This window comes from Macaca fascicularis, chromosome 3 (genome assembly GCF_037993035.2).
Source record: "Macaca fascicularis isolate 582-1 chromosome 3, T2T-MFA8v1.1".
In the NCBI taxonomy this organism is placed as follows: Eukaryota; Metazoa; Chordata; class Mammalia; order Primates; family Cercopithecidae; genus Macaca; species Macaca fascicularis.
The window spans coordinates 185,621,859-185,648,597 of record NC_088377.1 but is presented as its reverse complement, the minus strand read 5'-3'; the positions used below and the strand labels follow the sequence as shown (position 1 = coordinate 185,648,597).

The following is a 26,739-nucleotide window of genomic DNA, read 5'->3' as shown; positions in this document are numbered from 1 at the left end:
TTACCATGAGCTGACCCGGCTATGCTCACCCAGCCTGCTGAGCTCAGCCCTGCAGGCCTAAGATCACCGTCACACCCTTAGTTCAGATTCCTCTAGTGTCTAAATGGTATTAATGGAGCAGCCCACGAGATTGACTCCTTGCTTCCAATCTTTTATTCCTCTATCTCATTTGCCAGTGATATTTCAGAAATGTAAAATTTATCAAGCCATTCTTCTGCTTTAAAATCATTACTGACATCTGGTGGGTGCGGTGGCTCACACCTGTAATCCCAGCACTTTGGGAGGCTGATGTGGGTAGATCATGAGGTCAGGAGATCAAGACCATCCTGGGTAACATGGTGAAACCCCATCTCTACTAAAAATACAAAAAATTAGCCGGGTGTGGTGGCGGGCGCCTGTAGTCCCAGCTACTTGGAAGGCTGAGGCAGGATAATGGTGTGAACCCAGGAGGTGGAGCTTGCAGTGAGCGGAGATCACACCACTGTAATCTAGCCTGGGTGACAGAGTGAAACTCTGTCAAAAACAAAAAAACAAAAAAATCATTACTGACTTCCCATTGCTATTAAGATATAGTTGAAAGATAATTGGCATTCAGTGCCCACCATGAATCAATGCATACCCACTTCATCCTCACTACTTCCTCATTCTTCTCTGCCCTACAAGCACAGCTTCCAGGTATTTCTGGATACTCAACTCTCACCCTCTGCACTTTGGCTCAGGTTTTTCCTTTGCTCTAATTCCTTGTCATCTGGATAACTTGCTCTCACTTTCCTGGTCTCAATCTAGATCTTTTCTGTTGTTTTGTTTTAACAGGAAGATTTCTGTGACACCCCGGAGGGGCTTACCCTATCTGTAATATTTACAACATTACTTTATAATTGCTTCATTGTCCATCACCCCTGCTATGCAACCCAGAATTGTATCATATTCACCACAGAATCTCCAGAACTATTCATTGTCACTGACACGTACTAGACACTCTATTGATAATGCTTAAGTTAACAGCAATAGAAGTTTTAGTTTGCTGCCATTGACATCTTTGGGGATGCTTGCCTACCTTGCAAAATTTAAGACAGAATAGTAATTAAGGTAAAACTGATATTTCAAAAGGGCTTTGGATTATATGAACCTTCTTAAATACCTGAGGTTCTGTGACAACATGGTTACCAGTAGAAGAACAGAAAATTAACTTACTGAAAGAAGAAACAGGACTTAGATTACTTCAAGGAAGTGAGATGATCAGCTACTATCATATTTTTTCTCCTCTTTCCCCTTCTTTACCTTGTATATTTGTTTCTTCTTCTTTTGTATTATTTAGAAATTTTAGCAGCAGTGAGGCCCACTCTCGAGCTCAGATAACTAGGTTTAGAAAGTTGACCAGTGCTCTGTTGTATGTGTGAGAAGGAATAAGAAATATCCTTAATATGGAAACTTGAAAGTAACATTTGCACAGGTGAGGCATCTATCCTGACTCCCCAAAATTCATGCTAAAATTGTCTTCTTTTCACTGGTATTGGCTAAAGAGTGTCATTTCTTAGATTAACTATGTCTTTGATGTTTTATAAATTATCTCATAATTTATTGCTTATTTTGTTTCTAAACATTCAAAAATAGAGTTTGTGAATTTTCCTGAGATTGGACAATTTTAATATGTTAAACAATACCTCTTATGTGTAAAATTCCTCTCAAACTGAGTACTGTGAAGTAGTGCCTGAAACTTTTATTTTCCTTGGCTAATAATAGTCTTCATTACAAACAACCATTTTTTAACCCTATCAGGGCAAAACAAGAACTTTAGTTGATATTTCTTCACTGAATTACCTCCAGCACTCAGAGAAAAACATTTTGTTCACATTTAGAAAGTCCTGCACAAAATCATTTTAATAAGCCTTGACAACAACATCCTTCTTGGAATGTTGACTCATAATTACTGTATGTGGCTACATAAACAACCAATTATTTTAAGTGAGTCTTCAAATGTGAAAATGCATTTTGTTTTAAGTGCAAACACTACAACCTTTCACAAAATGTCAATAAATAAGAACCACTGTTCCAAGGTAAGATGTATGAATAGGTCTATGATTATAAATAATGTGACAAACCAAAACAGTAAGTAGTATTTTTTTCAGTTTTTATCAGAACATAAGAGTGGAGATTGAGAAATTGTGGAAGGTTCTGTTACAGCAGTAGCTAACTCCACTAATCATACTGCTGGGATATAAAATTATCCCCACATCCCACACCGCATCCAACTCAACCACTCAGCCTCCTACATAACATCCCCAGTACATGTTACATCATCTCCTTCCTGGTTGCCAGAGCAACATAGTTTATCCTTGCCATATCTGAGTTGGGTGGAGAACAATGAGGCAAAGCTTTTCCTCAAAGTGATGTTCACGAGTCAAGTTGCCAGCTTTGATGTTATCCCAGAGAATTTCTCTAATAGCTTATGCCAGGCCCCCTTCACCTCTTTATTCCTTAGACTATAAATCATAGGGTTCAGCAGAGGCATAACAATGGCATAGAAGACAGAGATCAGCTTTTCTTGAAGGACTGAGGGACCAGAGCGGGGCTGGATGTAAGTGAAAATGGTTGTGCCATAGCACAGGGAAACCACTGTAAGATGAGAGGCACACGTGTGAAAGGCTTTCTTTCTTCCTTCTCTGGACTGGATCTTTAGGATGGTGGAGATGATCTGGATGTAGGACAAAAGAACCAGGGAGAAGGGTGTCATCAGAAGAACAATGCTAGACACTATGATGGTGGCCTCATTGGAGGAGGTGTCCACACAAGCCAGTCTGACCACAGCTAGGAGTTCACAGGATATATGATCAATAAACTTGTTAGTGCACATGGGCAGCTGAAAGGTGATAGCAGTCTGCACAAGAGAGTTGATGGAGCCACTGACCCAGGATGTGATGGCCAACCTAGCACACAGTGCTCCATGCATGATGGCCGAGTATCGAGGGGGTCACACATAGCCACATAGCGGTCATAGGCCATCACAGCCAGGAGAACAAACTCAATCCCACCCAAAGCCAGGGAGAAAAATAACTGGGCTGCACAGCTCGGGAATGGGATGGATTTATGTTCTGCAAGAAAATGTGCCAGCAGCTGAGGGACTATACTTGTGGCATAGGAGACATCGACAAGTGAGAGGTTGGTGAGAAAGAAATACATGGGAGTGTGGAGTCGGCTGTCCAGTCTGATCAGAAGGACAATGAGACAGTTCCCCAGCACTGTCATGAGGTATGTGACCAAGAACAGGGAAAACAGGGAGACCTGAGTGCACCAGTCACTGGATAAGCCAAGAAGAATAAATTCTCTCACCCACGTCTGGTTATCTATTTCCATTTAAAAATGTGAGGAATATTAATCTGCAGAAAGAGTCAGAAAAAAACAGAAGCTGTTGAATCAGAGAATCACAAGAATAACTTCTTAGGAATGCATACTGTATACGACATTCCAGCCTTGGCCAAATATTTTAGATAATTCACGAGACCAAGATAACAGGCTTGTTTCCAACACACAATGTATTTACTTTGCATTAGAGAGACAGTAGGGCTTTCATAAGGACATGGTGTGGACTCACATAAGCCAGTTAAAGCCTGTACATAATGCAGTGCAATTTTTGCAAGCTTTACCTCTTTACTCACTTACCTCAGTATCCAGGGCAGGGAGTTTGTTTTCTGGTGATGTCAGCAAAAACGAAGAATAGAAAGTCCCAGACTCTACCCTTCTCTACAGAACATTCAGCTAGCAACTATCCCCAGACCAGAGTATCTTTTTTAAAACTCCATTACTTGGACACTAACGTGAGACAACCACAAGGTACATGGAATGAAAATGGAATTAGAAGGCTAAGAAGCATAGTTTCACTTCAACCCTGCCACCTTGCCCCCTGCCAAAGTTAACACAACACCAGACAAAGAGGGTTTTCCTGGGCCCATGGTTTTTAGTAGAGGAAAAGAAAACTAGAGGCAGTCATTCAGCATCTCTAGTATTCCCAGATGCTTCTCAGAAATCCCACTCTGGGCTTACCTCATGGAGAACACTGGAGGTAACAGCATAGCTAGACTACCTGGTGTCAAGTAGAAACAAAGAAAGGAGGCAGAGGTCGTAGTGACTAGCACACAGATCATGGCGTTACCTTTGTATTCTTGCTAGCTGTGGTGCCCAATCAGAGACACTAGTCAACTTCATCGTTCATTTACAAAGCTAAGCTGGTCATCTTCAGAAGCATGGTAGGAAGTGCAACCTAGCTTGAGGCCTTAGATAGCTAGTCCCCATGTCCTGTCTCAGAGCCCACACCAGTGACCTCTGCCAAGACAAGGAGATACACACCTCCACTCATTTCAGAAAGACACATGAGGTAGACCTGCTTGACCCAGGAAGTCATTCCACGGCTCTACTCAGCTAAAAAGCCCCATCAAGGACATCTATATGCCTTTCAGAGAAGCATGAGGGCTAGACCTGCTTGACCTGGGAAGTCAAACTCAATTCAGCCAAAAGTCCATCTTACAGGGAAGAAACCCCACAGGGAAGCTCCACCTTAACAAGCAAGCAACCCTCCACTGTGCTTTTCTAAGGAGTGTAGCCTCTGACCCCCATCATTCTAAGCAGCAACTTCTCCTAACTTTGGAGTTCAGCCTATAGCCCTGCCCAACTGCAAATCCCTGAGGGGGTGGCCTGTCCTTCCACACCTGTGGGCATTTCTCGTTAGGTGGAACGAGAGACTTGAGAAAAGAAATGAGGTACAGAGACAAAGTATAGAGAAAGAAAAAGTGGTCCCAGGGGACGGCGCTCAGCATACAGAGGACCCACGCCGGCACCGGTCTCTGAGTTCCCTTAGTATTTATTGATAATTATCTTTACCATCTTAAAGAAAAGGAAGTGGCAGGATAATAGGATCATTGTAGGGAGAAAGTCAGCAGTGAGACATATGAATGAAGATCTCTGTGACATGAATAAGTTTAAGGAAAAGTGCTGTGCCTTGATATGCATATGTAAACATCTCCATAAACCTTTTTAGTGCATAAAGAGCAGCATTGCGCTAGCAAGTCCTGCCTTTCGCCCTAAGGCGGTTTTCTCCTTTCTCAGTAAACAGGACATAAAATCGGGTTTTATACTGAGATGTTCCATTGCCCAGGGGCGGGCGGGAGACAGATGCTTTTCTCTATCTCAACTGCCAACAACCGCCAAGAGGCCTTCTTTCCTCTTGTACTAGTCCTCCTCAGCACAGACCATTCACGGGTGTCAGGCTGGGGGACGATCAGGTCTTTCCCTTCCCACGAGGCCACATTTCAGACCATCACATGGGGAGAAACCTTGGACAATACCTAGCTTTCCTAGGCAGAGGTCCCTGTGACCTTTGGCAGTGTGCGTATCCTGGGTACTTTAGATTAAGAGAACAGTGATGACTTTTAACCAGCAAGCTGCCTTCAGGCACTTGTTTAACAAAGCACACCCTGCACAGCCCAAAATCCTTTAAACCTTGAGTCACCATAGCACATGTCTCTTGCAAGGACAAGGTTGTGGGCAGGGTCACAGATTAACAGCATCTCAAATACAGAACAAAATGGAGTCTCTTATGTCTGCTTCTTTCTATATAGACACAGTAACAGGCTGATCTTTCTTTCTTTTCCCCACAATCCCCCAAAGCACAATTTTCCAGCCAGGGAATAAATTCTGTGACTAGTCTGACCAGAAGATATTTAAGCACCCAGTCAGTAGCTCTGTGTGATAACAGAGCCCAGTCAGTGGTCTTGCCAGACAGCAGGACCAGTCAATAGCCCCAGCCAATATCAGAGCAAAGGCAGCATCCCAGGCAGGTAGAAAATGCACAGTTAGCTTTGCCTGCCCAGGGTCATTACCAGCTGGTCCTTGAAGAATTACAGGCTACACTAAATAGTATAGGTCTAGCCCTGCCAAAGAACACCTGTAAAGGCCAGAAGGAGGGGGTACCTCTTCAAATGAAAAGATAACAATGCAAAGACACAAGGATTACAAAGCACTGGGGAGTTATGACACCTCCAACAGAAACTAATAAAGTGCTAATAATGGACCCTAAAGAAATGGAGATCTATGGAGTGACAAAGAATTCAGAATAATCATTTTAAGTTAAAAAAAGTACAAATAGAAATTAAATAAAATTTGGAAAAACTACACAAACAAGATGAGAAGTTTTACAAATAAGTAGAAACAACAAAAGAGAACCAAACAGAAATCCTAGAGATGAAGAATAAAAAGACTGGACTGAAAAATTCAATTAAAAGTTTCAATGGCAGACTCAAGCAGAAGAAATATCAGTGAGCTGAAAGAGAACATTTGAAATTATCCAGTCAGAGGTGCAAACAGACAAAAGAATGAAAAAGAATGAAGAAAGCCTATGGGAATTACGGGAGACCAATCCTTTATATAATAGGAGTTGCAGAAGAGAAGTAGGAGAAAAAGGGGCAAAAACCATATTTAAAGAAATAATGGCTGAAAAATTCCCTAATCTGGAGACAGAAACCAACATCCAGGTACAAGAAGTTCAGAGATCTCCAACCAAATTCAACCCAAAAAGGAGTTCTGGAAAACACGTAATAATCAAACTATCAAAATTCAAAGACAAAAACAAAAAAAAAAACCGATTCTAAGAGGAGCAAGAGATAAGAAACACATCACATATAAATGAGTTTCAATACAACTCTTAGCAGATTTCTCAGCAGAAATCCTGCCGGCCAGGAAAGGTTGGGATGATATAGTCAAAGTGCTGAAAGCAAAAAACTTGCCAATCAAAAATACTTTACCCAGAAAAATCTGCATTTCAGAAATGAAAAAGAAATAAAAACTTTCACAGACAAACAAAGGCTAAGGGAGCTCATCACCACTAGGCCTGCCTTATAGGAATTATTAAAGAAAGTTATTTAATCTGAAACAAAATGTGGCTAATTAATAACATATAACTTACAAAAATAGAAAATTCAGTAATATAAGTAAAACAGAGCCATACTCAGAATACTCTAGGACTGTAATGATGGTATATAAAGCAATTATATCCCTAGTACAAGTATTAAAAGGCAAAATTACTAATAACAACTACAGCTAAAATAAATTATCAAAATATACACATTAAAAGTAATGGTAAATTCTGGGCCAGGCGCAGTGCCTCACACCTGTAATCCCAACACTTTGGGAGGCTGAGGCAGGCGGATCATTTGAGGTCAGGAGTTTGAGACCAGCCTGGCCAACATGGGGAAACCCTGTCTCGACTAAAAATACAAAAATTAGCTGGGCGTGGTGGCAGGCGCCTGTAAATCCAGCTACTTGGAAGGCTGGCACAGGGGGAGAATTGCTTGAACTCGGGAGGCAGAAGTTGCAGTGAACTGAGATCATACCATTGTACTCCAGCCTGGATGACAAGAGAGAAACATGGTATCAAAAAAAAAAAAAAAAAGTAATGGTAAATTTCAGTATCAAAAACATAAAATGTGGCTGGGGGACTAAAAGTGTAAAGTTATTGGATGCAATCAAAGTTAAGCTGTTATCAGCTTGAAATAGTCTGTTTTAACTATAAGATATTTTATGTAAGCCTCTTGGTAACCACAAAGCAAAAATATTTAGTCAAAGCACAAAACAAAAATAGAATTAATTCAAAACATACCACTAAAACCACAAAGGAAGACAGCAAGAGAGTGAGGAAGAAAAAAAAAAAAACAGAAAACAATTAACAAATGGTTGTAGTAAGTCATACCTATCAATAATTACTTCAAATGAAACTGGACTAAATGGACTAAATTCTCCAATAAAAAAGACATAGAATAGCTGAACGGATTAAAAAAAAAAAGAAGAAGAAGAAGACTCAACTATATGCTGCCTACAAGAGACTCTGCTTACTTTTAAGGATACACATGTACTGAAAGGGAAGAGATGAGAAAAGATAATCCACACAAACAGAAAACAAAATACAGCAAGGATAGCTATACATATATCAGAGAAATAGATTTTAAGTCAAAATTATAAAAACAAAGAAGACTAGTTATGGTGGCTCACGCCTGTAATTCCAGCACTTTGGGAGGCTGAGGCAACTGGATCACCTGAGGTCAGGAGTTCGAGACCAGCCTGGGCAACATGGTGAAACCCCATCTCCACTAAAAATACAAAAATTAGCTGAGTCCAGTGGCATGTGCCTGTAATCCCAGCTACTCGGGAGGCTGAGGCAGGAGAATCACTTGAGCCTGGGAGGCAGAGATTGCAGTGAGCCCAGACTGCATCACTGCACTCCAGCCTGGGTGACAGAGCAAGACTCCATCTCAAAAAAAACAAAAACAAAAAACAAACAAAAAAAACAGACAAAGAAAAATATTATATAATGATAAAAGGATCAATTCATCAAGAGGATATAAATATTGTAAATATATATGCACCCAACATTGGAGCACCTAAATAAATAAAAGAACTATTAAAGGATCTGAAGTGAGAGATAGATAGCAACACAATAACAGTAGGGGACTTCAATATGCTATGTTCAACAACGGATGAATCATTTAGACAGAAAATTAATGAGGAAACATTAGACACGAAAAACACATTAGACCAAATAGACCTAACAAACATATACAGAGCATTCCATCCAACAGCAGCAGAATACACCTTCTTTTCAAATGCACACTGAACATCCTTCCATATAGTACCTAGGCGAGGAAGGATGGTAGGTAAAATGATAAACAATGAAGACAAACATGGTTCAAATCTCAAGGACTACCCTGCATATACCTACTACATCAAACATGATGAAATGTATAAATAAATTACCAGAAAAGATTCAGAAGAGACAGATGCATAGTAACAATGGAAAGACAGGGTATTAGAGAATCTGGATGTGAATCTTGTTTTTTATGACTTACCAGGTGTGTGATTTGGATTATAAACTTAATTTTTTATGTTCAAAATGGGATAATATTACATAACTCACTAGAATATATAAGCTCAAATATACATAACTCATGGAGAAACCTCTTCATAAACTGAGCCTCAGAGTCAAACAAGCCACATCCCTTTCTGCTTCTTGAGACTTGGAACAAGCTACTTAGCCTTGATGTGCTTCATATTTCTTTATCTGTAAAATATAGATAAATATTGGTTAATCGAAAGGTATGTTGGTGAAAGGTATGTTAGGTAGTAGTACTCTGGTAGTACAGATATTGGTGGTAATATGACCTCTACCCTGGGGGAGACAAAGTAACAAACGAGCTTTCCCCTTATATCCCCTCAAGTTCAGACTTTTTGAAAAAGGAAGAAAAACTGTTAATATATTTAAAGTCTTGGAGGTAACTTATACTATTTGAAGTTCCTGGGAACTTTGGGTCTTACTGAGGATTTAGGCTCTTTCAATCTCTGGTAAAAGAGGAAGGGGAGTGGTAAATATATCTTGTTGTTTTTATTTTTCTATTGTTCTGTTTATTCCTACTCACTCTTTTTATTTTTCTAAGAAAGCCTTTGCATAGGGTCTCAGAAAAAAGATGGTAGGAAAATGGCTGCTTAAGCTTTCTAGCATAAAAGGAAAAACGTGTCTGGTAAGCTTTGTTGACTATATAGCAGATCTGCCTCCAAAGTAGATATTTCATTTCAATTAATTTGGCAAACAACTATGAAGTGCCATTTTTACTAGATGCTGAGATTTCAAGGTGAGTATTACATTTCCCTGTCCTCAAAGAGCTGACCTGGCAAGTGGAGTAAAAGACACTGGACAAATTGTTATCACAAAATTTGTTCCTCTGCTGCACTATGACAGCTGCCTGGAGAACATGCAAGCCCATGACTCATATGCTCTTCTCACCCACTCTGCATATCTCTCTACTACAGCCTTTGTCTCACTATGACTGAATGACAGCATCACATCCTAGAAAAAGCAAGAGCCTCACAGCCAAATAATCCACATCCCTTTCTGCTTCTTGAGACCTGGAACAAACTACTTAGCATTTATGCACTTCATATTTCTTTATCTGTAAAATATGGATAAATATTGGTTAATTGAAAGATATGTTGGTGAAACCTAATGCATTGAAGTTCTAAAGTTGCTACACTAATGACTGAACCACTTTATTGCTCATCATTTAGTGATGATAATTGGTTGGCCTTTCATTTCATGTCCTTGATAACTTTCAGTAGCATATTCTTTCATTTATTCTCCCTCTAGCATCCTCTGGTTTTATTGCTCTTGATGGACTCCCACTTGCTCATTATAAAAACTATACAGACTCTTTTGGGGAGAAGACCTTTTGCTACATAATTATTATTTTAATTCTCTCTTTTCTTTCACATCCAGCGTTCCCAAATGATTGATATCCACTTGTTGGGTTTATTTCCTCATAACATTCATTCTTTAGGCCCTGAAAATCTAATTTCCATCTTCACTAATCTATAGAAACTGCACTCTTAAAGGTCACTTGTAGTTCCTAAAAATCATATCCAGAGACCTTCCTTCTACCTTCATTGTTTGTCTTTTAACCTATTTAACTATGTGTTTCTTAAAACTCTCAACTCTGTGAAACTCTTCCGTCCTGATTTTATTCCAAACTTATTTTTTTTCTGTATTCCTGGATAATTATTTCAAATTTTTCTTATTCCATTGCTGTAAGTATTTTCTAAGTTTCTGTGCTCAGAACTTGCTTTCTCCTTTCTATAGCTTTTTCTTGAAGGGCTTAACTGTAATAATCATTATCAACTCTATATGGCCCAATCTCAATTCTACATTTATCTCCTATACTTCTCTCCAAAGGTTCAGTTGCCTCCTTCAACAGCTTAATGGATGTATTCTAAATATTTCACCGTAGGCTCAACTTGTAGAGTCAGGTCTCTACAACCACCTGACTCCCATATTTCTATCAACGGAACTAAATGTATCACGTTTAATTTTTCTCTTTCTCGCCCCTGCATGGAATACATCAGCTTCTTGTATTCTTGTATTACATACCTCCCATCTCTCCTTAGTTTTCATTCACACTGCTAATGCCTTAACACATGCCCCATCACTCTCCATCTGATGAAATACAACAACCTCTTTATGAATCTCCCTGATTTGCCCTGTGCCAACTCCAAACCACCTTACACTGTACTCCAAACTGATTATCCTAAAATATATTCATACCTAAATTATAACCATGCACAAACATATCTTATGATGTCTGACTACAGGATTAAGTATATTCCGGACAGAAGAGTGTCCAAATTCTTGATAGTAAGTTCTACCCTATCTTTTATTTTATTAGTTGTAGCATTTACTACCATGTATGTGTTTAGAGCAAAGTATTTTACTAAAATATCCCCCTAATGCTAAATACCATTCACAAGTATGTCAGCTAATTATTTTTAATCCATGAAAGACTATATTTAGCATTGCCTTCATTTTAAAATAACTTAACTTTAAAATAACTGATATCCAAATATTCCTGGTTTTTAGCCATAGAGTCCCTTCTTAGATTCATGGTAGATAAAGAAAAATAGAAATAGTGTCAGCATTTAAAAAGATAAATGGAGGAGGAAATGTGTTAGATGATTTTGACACACCCACAGTTAACACCATCTCCTCATTATCTTGGACTCAGTTTTCAGCTAAATAGAGACGGATTCCTAATCTGTCTTCAGAATGAAGAATGAAATAATTGCTAGATAGTGTTTTGCATATCCAAACACTTGGTGTCAGAAGTCTAAAGCTTGGTCTACTCAACTTCAGTGTTTCAGGGGATCTGAAACTATTCCAAAGCCTGTTTCTCATTGAAAATCAACATCAGTGAAAGATAATATCAAAAAAGATAGATTTTTGAGAACGTTTGATCCATTTTTCTCTGTACAAAGCATTCTGGTTTGGTTACCTGGCTTTTCACACATCTGAGTCCAATTATCTAGACCCAATTTCTCAAATATGTGTATCTCCAACATTCACCTTTGGTAGCATAGTTTATTATGGTCTTGTGTAAATTTTCAACTTTATATTTCTCATCCCCCTAGTCTTATTATAGGGCTAAGGACGCAGCTTTTGTTCAAAAGCCAGTTTTGAACATCAGCACAGGTAAGAGTCAGTTCTGTTGAGATTTTCCTCCTCTACAAGCCTGTTTTTGTGCTCTTTTCTCAGTACTCATCCCAACTCCAGCTGTTTTATCTTTTTGAAAGCACCTCATTTTCCTTTAATAATCAATAAAATCCAATTTGACATCTGCTGAGTCCTATTATCCTCATACTGGACACACCTCAAACCATACCTCTCTCTATGTTTTGAGATTTATCTATTCAAAAATAAAGAATGTGCTCTGTCTGTTCAGAACATAGTATTGAAAAATGACATGCCTCTGAGGTTCATGTTCTTAGACATGAGAACCAAGGAAAAAAGACTTCATCATGCCTGCTTTATGAATTCTGGTGGATATAGAGTAATTTTTGTGGTCAGAACAAATAGAACACAATAAGCGATATAAGAAAGTTGCCATTAAAATATTCTGCTACAAATTATCTCCTTGTTGCCATCAATAATGACTGAAATTCCAATATTAGTAATTTATTATTTTATATTGAAATTTTCTTCCTTGTGAATTTTTAGATGGAATTATTCTAAATGGAATTTTAAAAATATGAATTACCTGGCCTTATTGTGATCCTTTAAAATAAGTCATGCAAGAGCAGAAAACTGAGACCCTTACAAATGGGTAGAGATGAGGAATGACATTTAAATTGTAGGAAAAATTAGACACGAGGTATAGATAGCAAAGACCAACTCCTCATTGTTAAGATATTACTTTTGTTTGCCCTAGTTAAAAGTACCATCATATACTGTCTGTTATTAACTTTTATTAATAGTTAAACAGTGAACAGAGCCACGATGTCTTCTATGACAGACGATAAAAGCAAAAAACAAATATTTAGATTCCTAATTTATAAAATGTTTTATATAACAATACAGATAATTTAAAAGTTCAATTGTAGTCAGTTATGGTTTTTTGTGTAAATGGAGAGAATCTAATTATTTAGCATTGAACATATTTGACCTTCTGTTTTGGGGTTCTAAATAATCTTGGCTGGGACAAGTGAAAGCCTAAATACAGAAACAGAGCAAAAAAAGGCAAATGTTTCTTTCTACTAGTCAAAACAACTCAAAGTCATACCTTTATTTTTATTTATTTATTTATTTATTTATTTATTTTTTGAGACAGAGTCTCGCTCTGCCGCTGGGGCTGGAGTGCAGTGGCCGGATCTCAGCTCACTGCAAGCTCTGCCTCTCGGGTTTACGCCATTCTCCTGCCTCAGCCTCCTGAGTAGCTGGGACTACAGGCGCCCACCACCTCGCCCGGCTAGTTTTTTGTATTTTTAGTAGAGACGGGGTTTCACTGTGTTAGCCAGGATGGTCTCGATCTCCTGACCTCGTGATCCGCCCGTCTCAGCCTCCCAAAGTGCTGGGATTACAGGCTTGAGCCACCGCGCCCCGCCAGTCATACCTTTATAAAGTTGAACTGTCAAGAAAAATGGCACCTTCATTTAGAGAAAGATTTCTCTGACTGGTGTTTGAAGAGTTGGTTGATGTAAATACAGTGCGCGTCCACCATGAGCAGGAATATTTGCACTATCCTAATGTTTGGAAACAAAGAACCCCAGGACCCTCTGGATGATGAATATCTCAAAGATAGGTTTGACATCCTGAAAGAACAATTTTTTTTCCTCTTTGGGATCTTGTTATCTTCTTTCAGTCTGGTTTGATTATCTGACTTTTCACATACCAGAGTCCAATTATTTAGATCCAGCTTCTAAAATAGGTGCAACCTTGATGTTCACTTTTGATAGCATAGTTTACTATGGTCTTATTGCGTAAATGTTCACCTTCTTTATATCTCTTGCCACCTGTAGTTAAGAATAAGGCATTCTTTTGCAGTATAAAGTATAATTCTTTCCATTAGCAAGTCTTCATAGTGCAATCCCTACAGCCAATTCTAGGAAGAATAGGGCATTCTTTTGCAGTATAAAGTATAATTCTTTCCATTAGCAAGTCTTCATAGTGCAATCCCTACAGCCAATTCTAGGAAAACCAACCCTAGAATAAGATTTAGGAGACCTAAATTCTAGCTCTAGTTCACTCTCTGAGTGCCAAAGTTCTTTGAATAAGCTATTAATCAACTTACATTTCCATTTATCTGTTATTAAAAGGAAAATCATAATTTTGTGTAGATGAAACCCTTAGGGAAATAATTGAAATAGGAAGCTTTAAAGCAATTGGCAATTTATCTTACTTGGAAATGTACTATACTAATATTCCTACCACCTACTAATCAATATCAATACCTAAATAAAAATTTTATACTTCTGGGATTCTCTAAGTATTATTCTCTCTCTAGGTCAGTACTAAATATCGAAATTGAGAAGTCTGTTGAAAATAAAATGTACCCAAGTCTCAAGCTTCTGCAAAGCAGTTATTTTACATTTGCTATAATACTTAGGATAAGACGATTTTTACCAGCCATGTCCCATACTCCTAATCCAAAGTCCCTAAGAAGTCAAATTATTTCTATTTCATTCCCTTCTAAACCTACAATCCCACATTCTGTGGAAGACTCTCTAAGATTAATCAGTGCCTGACAAAATAGGCATGTCTACTTCATTCTAGGTTTAAGTTGGCTTCTAAAGATTGCCTTCCTCCAACAAAGTGACAGACCATGTAGATTAGATATCCCAAACTCCTTGGGCTCCTGAACTCACAAATCACTGAAGATTAATTGTGATTATGAGAAACACTGCTGGGAGGAAGTTGACAAGAGTTCCAAAAACAGCCAGAACACAGGCCTGACTAACGAAGCTTGGCAGCGGCTCCATTGACAATGTAAGTGGACGGATTCCCCTTAGGAGCCTTAGAATGTTAATTGTTGTCACCACTCCCATTTCTCAAGGGCAGGACCTCGCTTCTGCCCTTCTTCTCCCAGTGGAAAGCTGTTCTCCTCCATTCCTCTCTCCTGTAACACCTTTACTGAAGTCTTAGGTCATTCCAAAAAGTCAGAGGAAGCTAGTACATTTCTTATGGTACAATTTAAAGTCCAATTATCGTAGCATCACATAGACATATTGAAAACTGCAAATCTGAGTAAAGTTGGTAAAAGGAAGTATTACTGGCTATTGCAAAAATAAAATAAAAAAGAATCAAGATCATCCAAAATCCTTAATTTTGTGAAAGTATGACATTTCTACAGCTCTTCAAATTTTATTGTCACTTAACCTTTGTATTTTCAGATCATTGTGGATTCATGCATTATTTTATGAAATAACACAGAAGTATTCCTTGTGCCCTTTGTCCAGTTTTCATCGATGGTAGCATCTTGCAAAGCTATACTAAAATATCATAACCAGGATATTGGCATCGATATGTTAAAGACACAGAACATTTCCATCACCACAAGAAAACCTAATGCTGATATGTTTTCATAGCCATACCCAACCCAATTCTGTCCTGCCCCATCCTCTCCATAACTCTGGTAGTCACTATCTGTTCTCCATATCTATAATTTTGGCATTTCAAGAATGATCTATAAGTGAAATCATGCAGTAAATCCCTTTTGTGATTGGCTTTTTTCACTCAGCATAATTTTATGAAGATTCATTTAGGTTTTCATGTATGTCAATACTTCATTTCTTTTTATTGCTAAGAAATATTCTGTTGTAGGTACCTTTTATTTAACCATACTCACGTTGAAGGACATCTGGGTTATTTCTGGTTTCAGGCAATAATTAATAAAGCTGCCACAAATGTTCATGTACAGGTTTTTGTGTAAGCATTGTGTTCATTTCACTGGGATAAATGCTCAGGGATACAATTGCTGGTAGTTGCTTGATTAGGTCTTGGGGTTTTTTGCTTGTTGTTTTAGGAAACTGCCAAACCATTTTCCAGAATGACCGCACTGTTTTATATTTCCGCCAGGAATGGATGAATGATCCAGTTTTTCTTCATCCTCATCAACACTTGCTATTGTCAGCCATTTTTACTCTAGTCATTCTGATGGTTTTTCTTTTAATTTTACTAACAGTTAATAATGTTGAAAATCATATGTGCTTATTTGCCTTCTGTATATCTTACTCAGTAAAATACCTCTACATGTCTTTTGTCCAAGTTCTATCTGGATTGTTTGCTTTTCTACTGTTGGATATTGGGAGTTTTTATGTACTCTAGAAAGCAGTACTTTGTTGGACATTGGGTTTGTAAATATTTTCTCCCAGTCTATAATTTAACTTTTTGTCTTCTTAATAGATTCTTTCTCATAGAGGAAGTTTTTAACTCTTGAAGTCCAATTTATCATTTTTCATTTTATGGATCTTGCATTTTGTCTCAAGTCTAAGAATTCTGCCCATTCTACATCTCAAAGTGTTTTTCTTATTTTTTTTTTTTTTTGAAAAAAAAAATGTGTAGTTTTGCATTTTACATTTAAGTATATGACCCATTTGGGTTAACTTTTTTATAAGTTGTAAGGTCAATGGAGTTGCTTTTATTTATTTATCTAGTTATTTTTGGCCTATGGATGGCCAATTTCTCCAGCATCATTTGTCAAAAAGGCTATCTTTCCTCCACTGAATTGCTTTTGCACCTTTGTCAAAGGTCAGTAGATTGTTTTTGTGTGGGTTTATTCCTGCTTTTCTATGGTGCTCCAGTTATCTATGTGTCTATTCCTTTGCATTCCAATATTGACTTGATCACTGAAAATCTATCATAAATATTAAAATTGCATAGACTGCTTCCTCTCACTTTATTTTCCTTTTGCAAAGTTGTTATTAACTCTTCTACATTCTTTGTCATTGCTATTTTGTATAAATTGTAAAATACTCTTGTCTATATTTACAAAAAGAAATCCTGCTGAAATTTTGTGTTTTCTTTTTTTATTTTGTTTTGTTATTTTTTGTTCTTACTGAAACTTTGATATGTTAAACACATATATTGATTTGTAGAGAACTAAAAGTTTTACTCTTTTGAGTTTTCTAATTTGTGAACATAGTATTTCTTTCTAGTTACTTAAATCCTTACTAAAACTTTATTTCATTAAGATTATGTAGCTTTCTACATGTTTCTGTAATTCCTGTACATAATTTGTTGGATTTCTACCTAATTATTTTGTTTCTGAGCTCTTATAAAGGGTATTATACTTTGAATTCCAGTGTCGACTTTCTCACTACTAGCATGTAGAAATACAAGATTGCAGTATATTTATCTTGTATCCTCTAACTTTGCTTAACTCATTAATTCTAGAAACTTTTTAGAGATTTCTTAGGATTTTCTGTGTACACAATTATGTTTCTATCTGCAAATACAGACAGTTTTATTTCATATTTTCAAATCTATACGTTTTTATTTTCTTTCTTATTTTATTACATGGATAGAATGTTTAGCACTATGTTGAATTGAGAGAAGATATCATCATCTTCTTCCTGATCTTGGGAAAGAACACTCATTTACCACTGAGTAGAGCATTAACTGTAGACATTTTGTTGACACTTTCATCAAGCTAAGAAGTTCCCTCCTATTCCCATTATTCTGAGGGATTTTTTAATCAGAAATATGTATTGAACTTTGTCAAATGCTTTTTCTGCAAGAATTGATATAATCGTGTAATTTTTCTTTTCTAGACTGTTAATATGGTGAATTACATTGATTTATTTTCAAACATTGCGTGTCTTACATTCCTGAAATAAATCTTGCCTTGATCATGCTGTATAACTTTTTATACATTTATTAATTTTATTTGCAAGTATTTTGTTAAGAATTTTTGCATCTATATTCTAGAAAGATATTGCTTTGGAGAATATTACTAGCTTCATAAATAAAATTGGAAGCTTTCCTCTACTATTTCTGGCCAACACTGGATAGAATTAATATTACTTCTTCTGTAAACATTGGTAGAAATTTCTGCTAAGATCATATGAGCCTGTGGAGTTCTTCAGGAAAGTTATTATTGTTTTTTAATTACTACATCATCTGAAATCAGATGAGATCAGGCATATTTGGGGAAGTAAAGACACTATAAAGCAACTATACAATCAAGTTTACAAAACAACTAGCTAACAATATGATGACAGGATCAAAATCTCACATAGCAATGCTAACTTTGAAAGTAAGCCATCTAAACATTCCACTTAAAAGCATAGAGTAAACTGGATAAAAAGATAAGACCCAACTATCTGTTGTCTTTAAGAGATCCATCACACATGTAACAACACGGATAAGCTCAAAGTAAAAGGGTGAGAAAAGATCTATCACGCAATCAGAAAACAGAATAGAACAGGGATCACTAGTCTTATATCAGATAAAACAGATTTTATATAAACTATAGTCAAAATGGGCAAAGAATAATATTATATAATGATAATGGATTCAATACAACAAGAAGACAACTATTATATAGAAATACATACATATATATTCTAAATCTATCTATACATATGCATATATATATGCACCCAACTTTGGAAGCACCCACCTTCATAAACGACTTTCTCTAGACTGATGAAAAGAGTTATAAATAACTGGGGTCTACTTGAGGGTAGGAGGAGGGAGAGGAGCAGAAAAGATAACTATTAGGTACTAGGCTTAATAGCTGAGTGATGAAATAATATTTACGACAAACTCTCCTGACACATGTTTACCTATCTAACAGACCTTCACATGTACCCTCAAACCTAAAATAAAAGTTACCAAAAAAACAGACTTAGACAGCCACAGAATAACAGACTTCAACATCTGATTGACAACATTAGACAGATCATTAAGGCAGAAAACTAACAAAGAAATTCTGGACTTAAACTCAACACTTGACCAAATGGCCTAACAGACATCTACCAAATATTCCACCCAACAACCACATTCTTCTCGTCTGCACATAGTATACACTCTAATATCAACAACATGTTGGCTGTGAAGCAAGTCTCTATAAATTAAAAAAAAAAAAAAAGGAAATCATACTAAGCACACTGTAAGACTACAGGGCAATAAAAACAGAAATTACCACCTAAAAGACATCTCAAAACCACACATTCCTTGGAAGTTAAACAACTTGCTTCTGAGTGACTTTTGGATAAACAACAAAATTAAAGATAAAACAAAAATTATTTGAAATAAATGAAAATAGAGACACAAGATACTAAAATCAGAGCAGAATTGAATGAAATCGAGACACCAAAATCCATACAAAGATTGATAAAACCAAAAGTTTGTCCTTTGAGAGAATGATATTGATAAACCACTAGCTAGATTAACAAAGAAAAAAACAGAGAAGATCCAAATAAACACAACCAGAAATAACAAGGATGACATTATAACTAATCCCACAGAAATACAAAAGACTATCAGAGAGTATAATGAACACCTCTAAGCACACAAATTAGAAAATCTAGAGAAAATAGATGCGTCCCTGGAAGCACACAATCTCTCAGGATTGAACCAGAAAGAAACTGAAAACCTGAACAGACCAATAATGAGTTCGGAAATCAGTAATAAAAAAATCTACCAACAACAATAGAAGCAGCCCTGGACCAGATGAATTCACGACCATAATCTACCAGATGTACAAAGAAGAACTGATACCAATCTTATTGAAATTATTTCAAACCATTGAGGACGAACAACTTCTTCCTAATTCATTCTATGAAGCCAGCATTATCCTGATACCAAACTCTAGTAGAGACACAATGAAAAGAAAAACTTCAGGCCAATATCCCTGATGAACATAGATATAAACATCCTCAACAAAATACTAGCAAACTGAATCCAGCAGCCTATCAAAAAGTTAATTCACCATGATCAAGTAGGCTTTATTCCTGGTATGCAAGATTGGTTCAATATATTCAAATCAATAAATATGTAATTCACCATATAAACAAAATAAAAACAAAAATCATATGATCATCTCAATAGATGCAGAAAAAGCCTTCAATAAAATTAAACATCCCTTCATGATAAAAAGTTGCAACAAACTAGGCATCAAAAGAACATACCTGAAAATAGTAAGAGCCATCTATGGCAAACCAGCACCCAAAGTTATACTAAGTGGGCAAACGCTGGAAGCAATGCCCTTGATAACTGGAACAAGAAAGGATGCCCACTGTCACCACTCCTATTGAATATACTATTGGAAGTCCCAGCCAGAGCAATTAGGCAAGAGAAATAAAGCATCCAAATAGGAAAAAAGAAGTCAAACTATCTTTCTTTACTGACGATATGATTCTATACCTAGGAAACCCTAAAGACACCACCAAATGGCTCTTGGAATTGATAAACTACTTCAGCAAAGTTTCAGGATACATAATAAATGTAAAAAAAAAATCAATTGCATTTCTATACACCAATAATGTTCTAGCTGAGAGCCAAATCAAGAATGCAATCCTATTTACAATAGCCACAAAAAGAATAAAATACCTAGGAATAGAGCTAACTTAGGAGGTGAAAGACCTTTACAAGGAGAACTACAAAACATTGTTGACAAAAAATCAGAGACAACACAAATAAAGAGAGAAACATCCCACGCTCATGGATTGGAAGAAAATGTATCATTAATATGACCATACTGCCCAAAGCAATTTACAAATTCAATGCTATTACTATCAAATTGCCAACATCATTTTCACAGAATTAAAAAAAAAAAAAAACTATTCTAAATTTATATGGAACCAAAAAAGAGCCCAAAGAGCCAAAACATTCCTAAGCGAGAAGAACAAACCAGAAGTATCACATTACCTGACTCCAAACTATACTACAAGGTTATAGTAACCAAAAAATCATGGTGCTGGTACAAAAACAAACACGTATACCAATGGAACAGAGTAGAGAACCCAGAAATAAAGTCACACATTTATAAACATCTGATCTTCAACAGAGTCAACAAAAAAAGCAATTTGGAAAATACTCCTTTCTTCAATAAATGGTGCTAAGAAAACTGGCTATCCATATGCAGAAGAATGAAACTGGACCCCTACCCATCCCCATAAGCAAAAATTAACTCAAAATGGATTAAAGACTTAATGTAAGACCTCAAACCACAAAAATCCTAGAAGAAAACTTAGGAAATACCTTCTCAATATTGACCTTGGTAAAGAATTTATGGTTAAGTCATCAAAAGCAATTGAAACAAAAACAAAAATTGAGATGTGGGACCTAATTAAACTACAGAGCTTCTGCACAGCAAAAGAAACTATTAACAGAGTAAACAGACAACACACAGAATGGGAGAAAATATTCACAACTATGCATCCAACAAAGGTCTAATATCCTGAACAACCTATAAGGAATTTAAATCAACAAGCAAAAAGTAAATAACCCCATTAAAAAGTGGACAAATAACGTAACAGATACTTCTCAAAAGAAGACATATAAGCAACTCACAGGCATATGAAAAATACTCATCATCACTAATCGTCAGAGAAATGCAAATCAAAACCACCATGAGATACCATATCATACCAGTCAGAATGGCTTTTGTTAAAAAGTCCAAAAATCACAGATGTTGTTGAGGCTGTTGAGAAAAGGGGTCACTTATACACTGTTGGAAAGCAAATTAGTCCAGCCATTGTGGAGGGCAGTTTGGAGTTTCTCAAACAACTGAGAGTTGCACTACCATTCTACCTAGCAATCCCATTACTGGGTATATACTCAAAGGCAAATAAATTGTTCTTCCAAAAATATAGCTGCACTAATATGTTCATCACAGCACTATCCACAGTAGCAAAGACATGAAGTGTATCCAGGTGCCCATCAGCAGTGGACTGAATAAAGAAAATGTGGTGTATGGAATACTATGCAGCCATAAACAAGCACAAAATCATGTACTCTGCAGCAATATGGATGTAGCTGGAGGCCACTATCTTAATTGAACTAACACAGAAATAGAAAACTAAATACCACATGTTCTCACTTATAAGTGGGAGATAAACATTGGGTACACACAGACACAGAGACAAAGATGGGAACAATAGATGCTGAAGGTTCCAAAACATGACAGAAAAGGAGGGGGCAAGTGTTAAAAATTACCTACCAGGTATTATTTTTACTCCTTAGTTGACAGGATCATTAGAATCCCAAACCTTATCATCCATATACCCATGAAACAAACCTGCACATGGACCCCCAATTTCAACATTTCTAAATCCAGTAATAAAATAATAATAATAATAATAAATTTAAAAACCAATTTTCAAAATCTTGGCTCTATCCTCTAACAATTTCACATTAAGGAAGTTTCTTATCCTATTTGTGCCTCAGGAATAAAAGTGCCTTCCCCAAAGGGCAGCACTCAATGCTAAATGAGTTAACACATCAGAAGTGCTTCCAACCACTCCAAGTAAGAACTGAAAACTCAAAATTTTCCCTATATTGTTCAGAATTTTTTTTAAAGTAATTAGTCTAATGCTTAAGGGTTCACAGACTTCATAAGGTAATCCATTACCCAAGTATAATAACTTATTGAAGAATGAATATGACTCCAACTACAAAACAACATTTTGTGAGGTTGCTTTGTTGTGTATGCTCTTTTTGAGTGGTCTCGATTGGGGCAAATGCCCACCTGTGGACATTTGGCAGTGTCTGGAGAAATTTTCGGTTGTCTAATGAATAGAGGCCAGGGATGCTGCTAAACACTCTACATTACACGGGACAGTCCCCCACAGCAAAGTATTGTATGATTCAAAATGTCAGTAGTGCCAGGATTGAGAACTGCTCTAATCTGTGACCAACATATGGTTCTGTTGTTTCCAGAGCCAGACGAGTAGTCAGATCTAGGTTCCAAAGGGCATATTTTTCACTGTTAACACCTGTTGTATCAAAAATTACTCAAGCTGCATCCATGTCCCTACAAAGGACACAAACTTATCCTTTTTTATGGCTGCATAGTATTCCATGGTGTGTATGTGCCACATTTTCTTAATCCAGTCTGTCACTGATGGACATTTGGGTTGATTCTAAGTCTTTGCTATTGTGAATAGTGCCGCAATAAACATATGTGTGCATGTGTCTTTATAACAGCATGATTTATAATCCTTTGGGTATATACCCAGTAATGGGATGGCTGGGTCATATGGTACTTCTAGTTCTAGATCCTTGAGGAATCGCCGTACTGTTTTCCATAATGGTTGAACTAGTTTACAATCCCACCAACATCATTCTTAGCAAACTATGGCAAGAACAGAAAACCAAACACCAAATGTTCTCACTCATAGGTGGGAACTGAACAATGAGATCACTTGGACTGGGGAAGGGGAACATCACACACCAGGGCCTATCATGGGGAGGGGGGAGGGGGGATGGATTGCATTGGGAGTTATCCCTGATGTAAATGACGAGTTGATGGGTGCTGACGAGTTGATGGGTGCAGCACACCAACATGGCACAAGTATACATATGTAACAAACCTGCACGTTATGCACATGTACCCTAGAACTTAAAGTATAATAATGATAATAATAATAATAATAAAAAGAAAAAAATTACTCAAATTCATAATTTTAAAATTAGGAATATTCTAAAATCCTTTATTTACTTTTATACGATGGAGAAAATAGAAAGACAAATCAAGATATTTTTGATTAACAAAAAAATGACTATTTATACATGTTCTAAAATTATACATATTAAGTAATGTTATCCATAGCGACCAATTATCATAAAGGCCTATGGAGATTTAAAGAGAAGTCAATCTTTGAAAGCCAGATGTCCACTGCTTCTCAGCCTTTTGGCTAAGATCAAGTGAAAGTCAAATGTCCCCAAAGGGCATGTTTTATAGATAACCTTCAAGGATGTCTTCATGCCTATTGGAGACTGAATCAGATTTTTATTCTCAAATATTTTCTGGTGCTCGACTTTAAAAAACAAATTTCTTCTTAATGGCTTTCTTGGTTAGAATTTCATCTTATTTTGTCCCTGTATCAATAGCTCCTTCCTTCCTCCTATATGTCCAAATGTCTTTCATAAGCAACTACTAAGTATGAGCGCTTGTAGTCTCAAGGTGGCCCACAGGACTTTAATTTATTAGCACTGGCTGGTAAAATGCCATCCTAAAAACTTAAGACTAGGCCGGGCGCCGTGGCTCATGCCTGTAATCCCAGCACTTTGAAAGGCCCAGGCGGATGGATAACGAGGTCAAGAGTTCAAGACCAGCCTGGCCAAGATGGTGAAATCCCATCTCTACTAAGAATACCAAAACAATTAGCCAGGTGTGGTGGTGGGTGCCTGTAATCCCAGCTACTCAGGAGGCTGAGGCATGAGAATCACTTGAACTTGGGAGGCGGAGGTTGCAGTGTGCCGAGATTGCACCACTGCATTCCAGCCTGGGTGACAAAGTAAGGCTGTGTCTCAAAAATAAAATTAAAAAAAAAACAAAAAACAAAGTAAGGCTATAAAATAAAAAAAGAGAAAAATAGAAGTCTAATAGGTTGACTATGACGTACATGATATTCAGTTTCCACATACTTAATGCCCACTCTAACATTTCTTCTTCAGAATGAAGATTCAGATAACCCCTCGGGTGAATAATCCAAACAAGCTAAGGAGCTGTGTGAGGGCAAAGGGATTATGGAATGGGTGGAGCAGAAAAGTCACAAACACTGTGACCACGTGGCCAGTCACAGAAATGAGGATATAGCATCTTCACAAATTTTTCTCCTTGATGTGTCACGTGTATATTGGTATGTTTGATTAATTCTTTGTTCATCTCTTGTCTTACTATTTTATTTGGGTTTATTCATGGCTGCATATTTTTTAGATTGGTTCGCAGGTTATGGAATATCAAGGCAGGATTTTGACCTTCCAGAGGAGGCCTGGTATTCATCGAAAACATCCAGTCTCGAAGATGGATGAAACTCTAACATCATCTGAGAAGATGGCTAGTGTGTTCTAACTGTGCACAGTGTCAGATGAGAGCATTTTAAGTGGGAGGAGTTGTTAACATGAGAAGAAAGAAGTGTATGTATGTTGAAGGACCCAAAGATGTGAAATGTAAACATCTGTCATGATGTTTTTCTGTCTAGCGTCTTCTTCCTCTGATGCTTGGGGTATCCTCTCTTAGGAGAGGCTAAAATATTCTCAGCGTTGTCTGCAGTAGGGGCTCAGGTTTGTGACCCGGTCTCTATTATTCAGGTGTTTTTGTGCCATTCAAGGACTAGTGATACAAAAAGGGAGGAACTGCCCAGAATTAAATGTGGTGAGACTGACACTAGAGGCAGTAGTAACTCCAGTTTCCTGAATAACTAGTGTTAACAATTCTAGGATTATCTGGTGTACCATGGGTATCAGCAGCACACACAACCCTGTCTGGGCCCCCCACAAAAAACTGCATCGATGCTTCAGAGAATCACTTCTGTAGAATGATTTTTTAAATGTTTTTCTTGATGGTAGTCAACTCCAAACATTATTCTCAGAGATTATGTGAGCTATTAACACTCCTTAATAAATGTGCTTTCTGCTGAAAGTAACCAAAGTTTGCATCTGTTGCTTGCAACTATAAATACCGGATGATGATGATAATGATGATGATGATACATGGAAACTTGGTAAAGGCCATTGCCACCACACCCAGCTAATTTTTGTATTTCTAGCGGAGACGGGATTTCACTATGATCTTTTAAAAACACCACACTTTCTTAATTACTGTAGCTTTATAGAAAGGCTTAGAAGCAAATAGTGCAAATCCTCCGAATTTGTAATTCTTTTTCAAGAGAATTTTGGCTGTTATACACCATTATAAAATACTTGAGATCAGAAAATAACTACTTGTAAGGGTTAAAAGGAACAAAACCCAGTGCTACAATGGGCCAGGAGCAATGCTTATTCCCATCAATCAGACCAGAAGAAAAAAACCCCGCTAATTTATAAGCCTTTGCATAGAGTACCGAGAGCTTCTTGCCTCAGCAGTGCTGAATAATTAACTCTAGAGTAAATGCTGCTCTCGTCCTACCTAACAAATTCGAAAAGCAAGACCCGAAAGAATCAAACTAATTCCAGGTAATTTAATTGAATCCCAGAACAAAGTTCATAAATATTTAGAGGAATACAAAAATACCTAGCACTCAAAATGACAAAAACTCACAATGACTATCAACCATGTATACAAAGGAGCAGGAAAATATGACCAATTTTAAGAAGGAAACTTTATCAGTCAAGAAAGACCCACTTGGTAGACTGAAGTGAGTGGTTGCTTGAGCCCAGGAGTTTGAGGATGTAGTGTGGTATGATCTCACCTGTGAAGTAGCCACAGCCCTCCAGCCTGAGCAACATAGTTTGAGATTCCATCTCTAAAAAAAAATTAAGATTAAAAGAAGACCCAAATCTGGTATAGGCATTTGAACTAGCAGTGAAAAACATCAAAGCAATTATTATAACTGCAATCATATGTTTAAAAGATTAAAGTCATGGAAAATATTTTTAAAGAACCAAAACAAACTTCTAGACATGAAAACATACAGTCCCTAAAAGAAAAACACAACTGGATGGAATTAACAGCAGGATTATGCATTGTAAAAAAAATTAGTGAAGTTGGTGACACAGCAATAGGAACTATTCAAAATGAAATACAAAGAGGAAAAAGAGCAAAAATCTAACTAAGCATATATAAAATATGAGAAACTTAATCTACCTAATTTACATGTAATTGGAAAAATATTTGGAGAAAGAATTCCCCCTCAATTACCAAATTTGATGAAAACTATAAATCCAAAGGTCAAAGAACCTTGGTGATCCCCAAGTACACACACACACAT

General features: G+C 37.0%; 1 protein-coding gene across 1 annotated transcript; it reads right to left on the bottom strand.

Annotated features, from left to right (window-relative positions):
* Window positions 1–484: 484 nt before the first annotated feature.
* Window positions 485–3,354, bottom strand: LOC135969925 (olfactory receptor 2F2-like). Its single transcript, XM_065541180.2, is given in 2 exon segments — window positions 485–2,967; window positions 2,970–3,354. Coding segments are annotated over 2 exon segments (951 nt in total). The 3' UTR covers window positions 485–2,401.
* Between the last annotated feature and the right edge of the window lie 23,385 nt (window positions 3,355–26,739).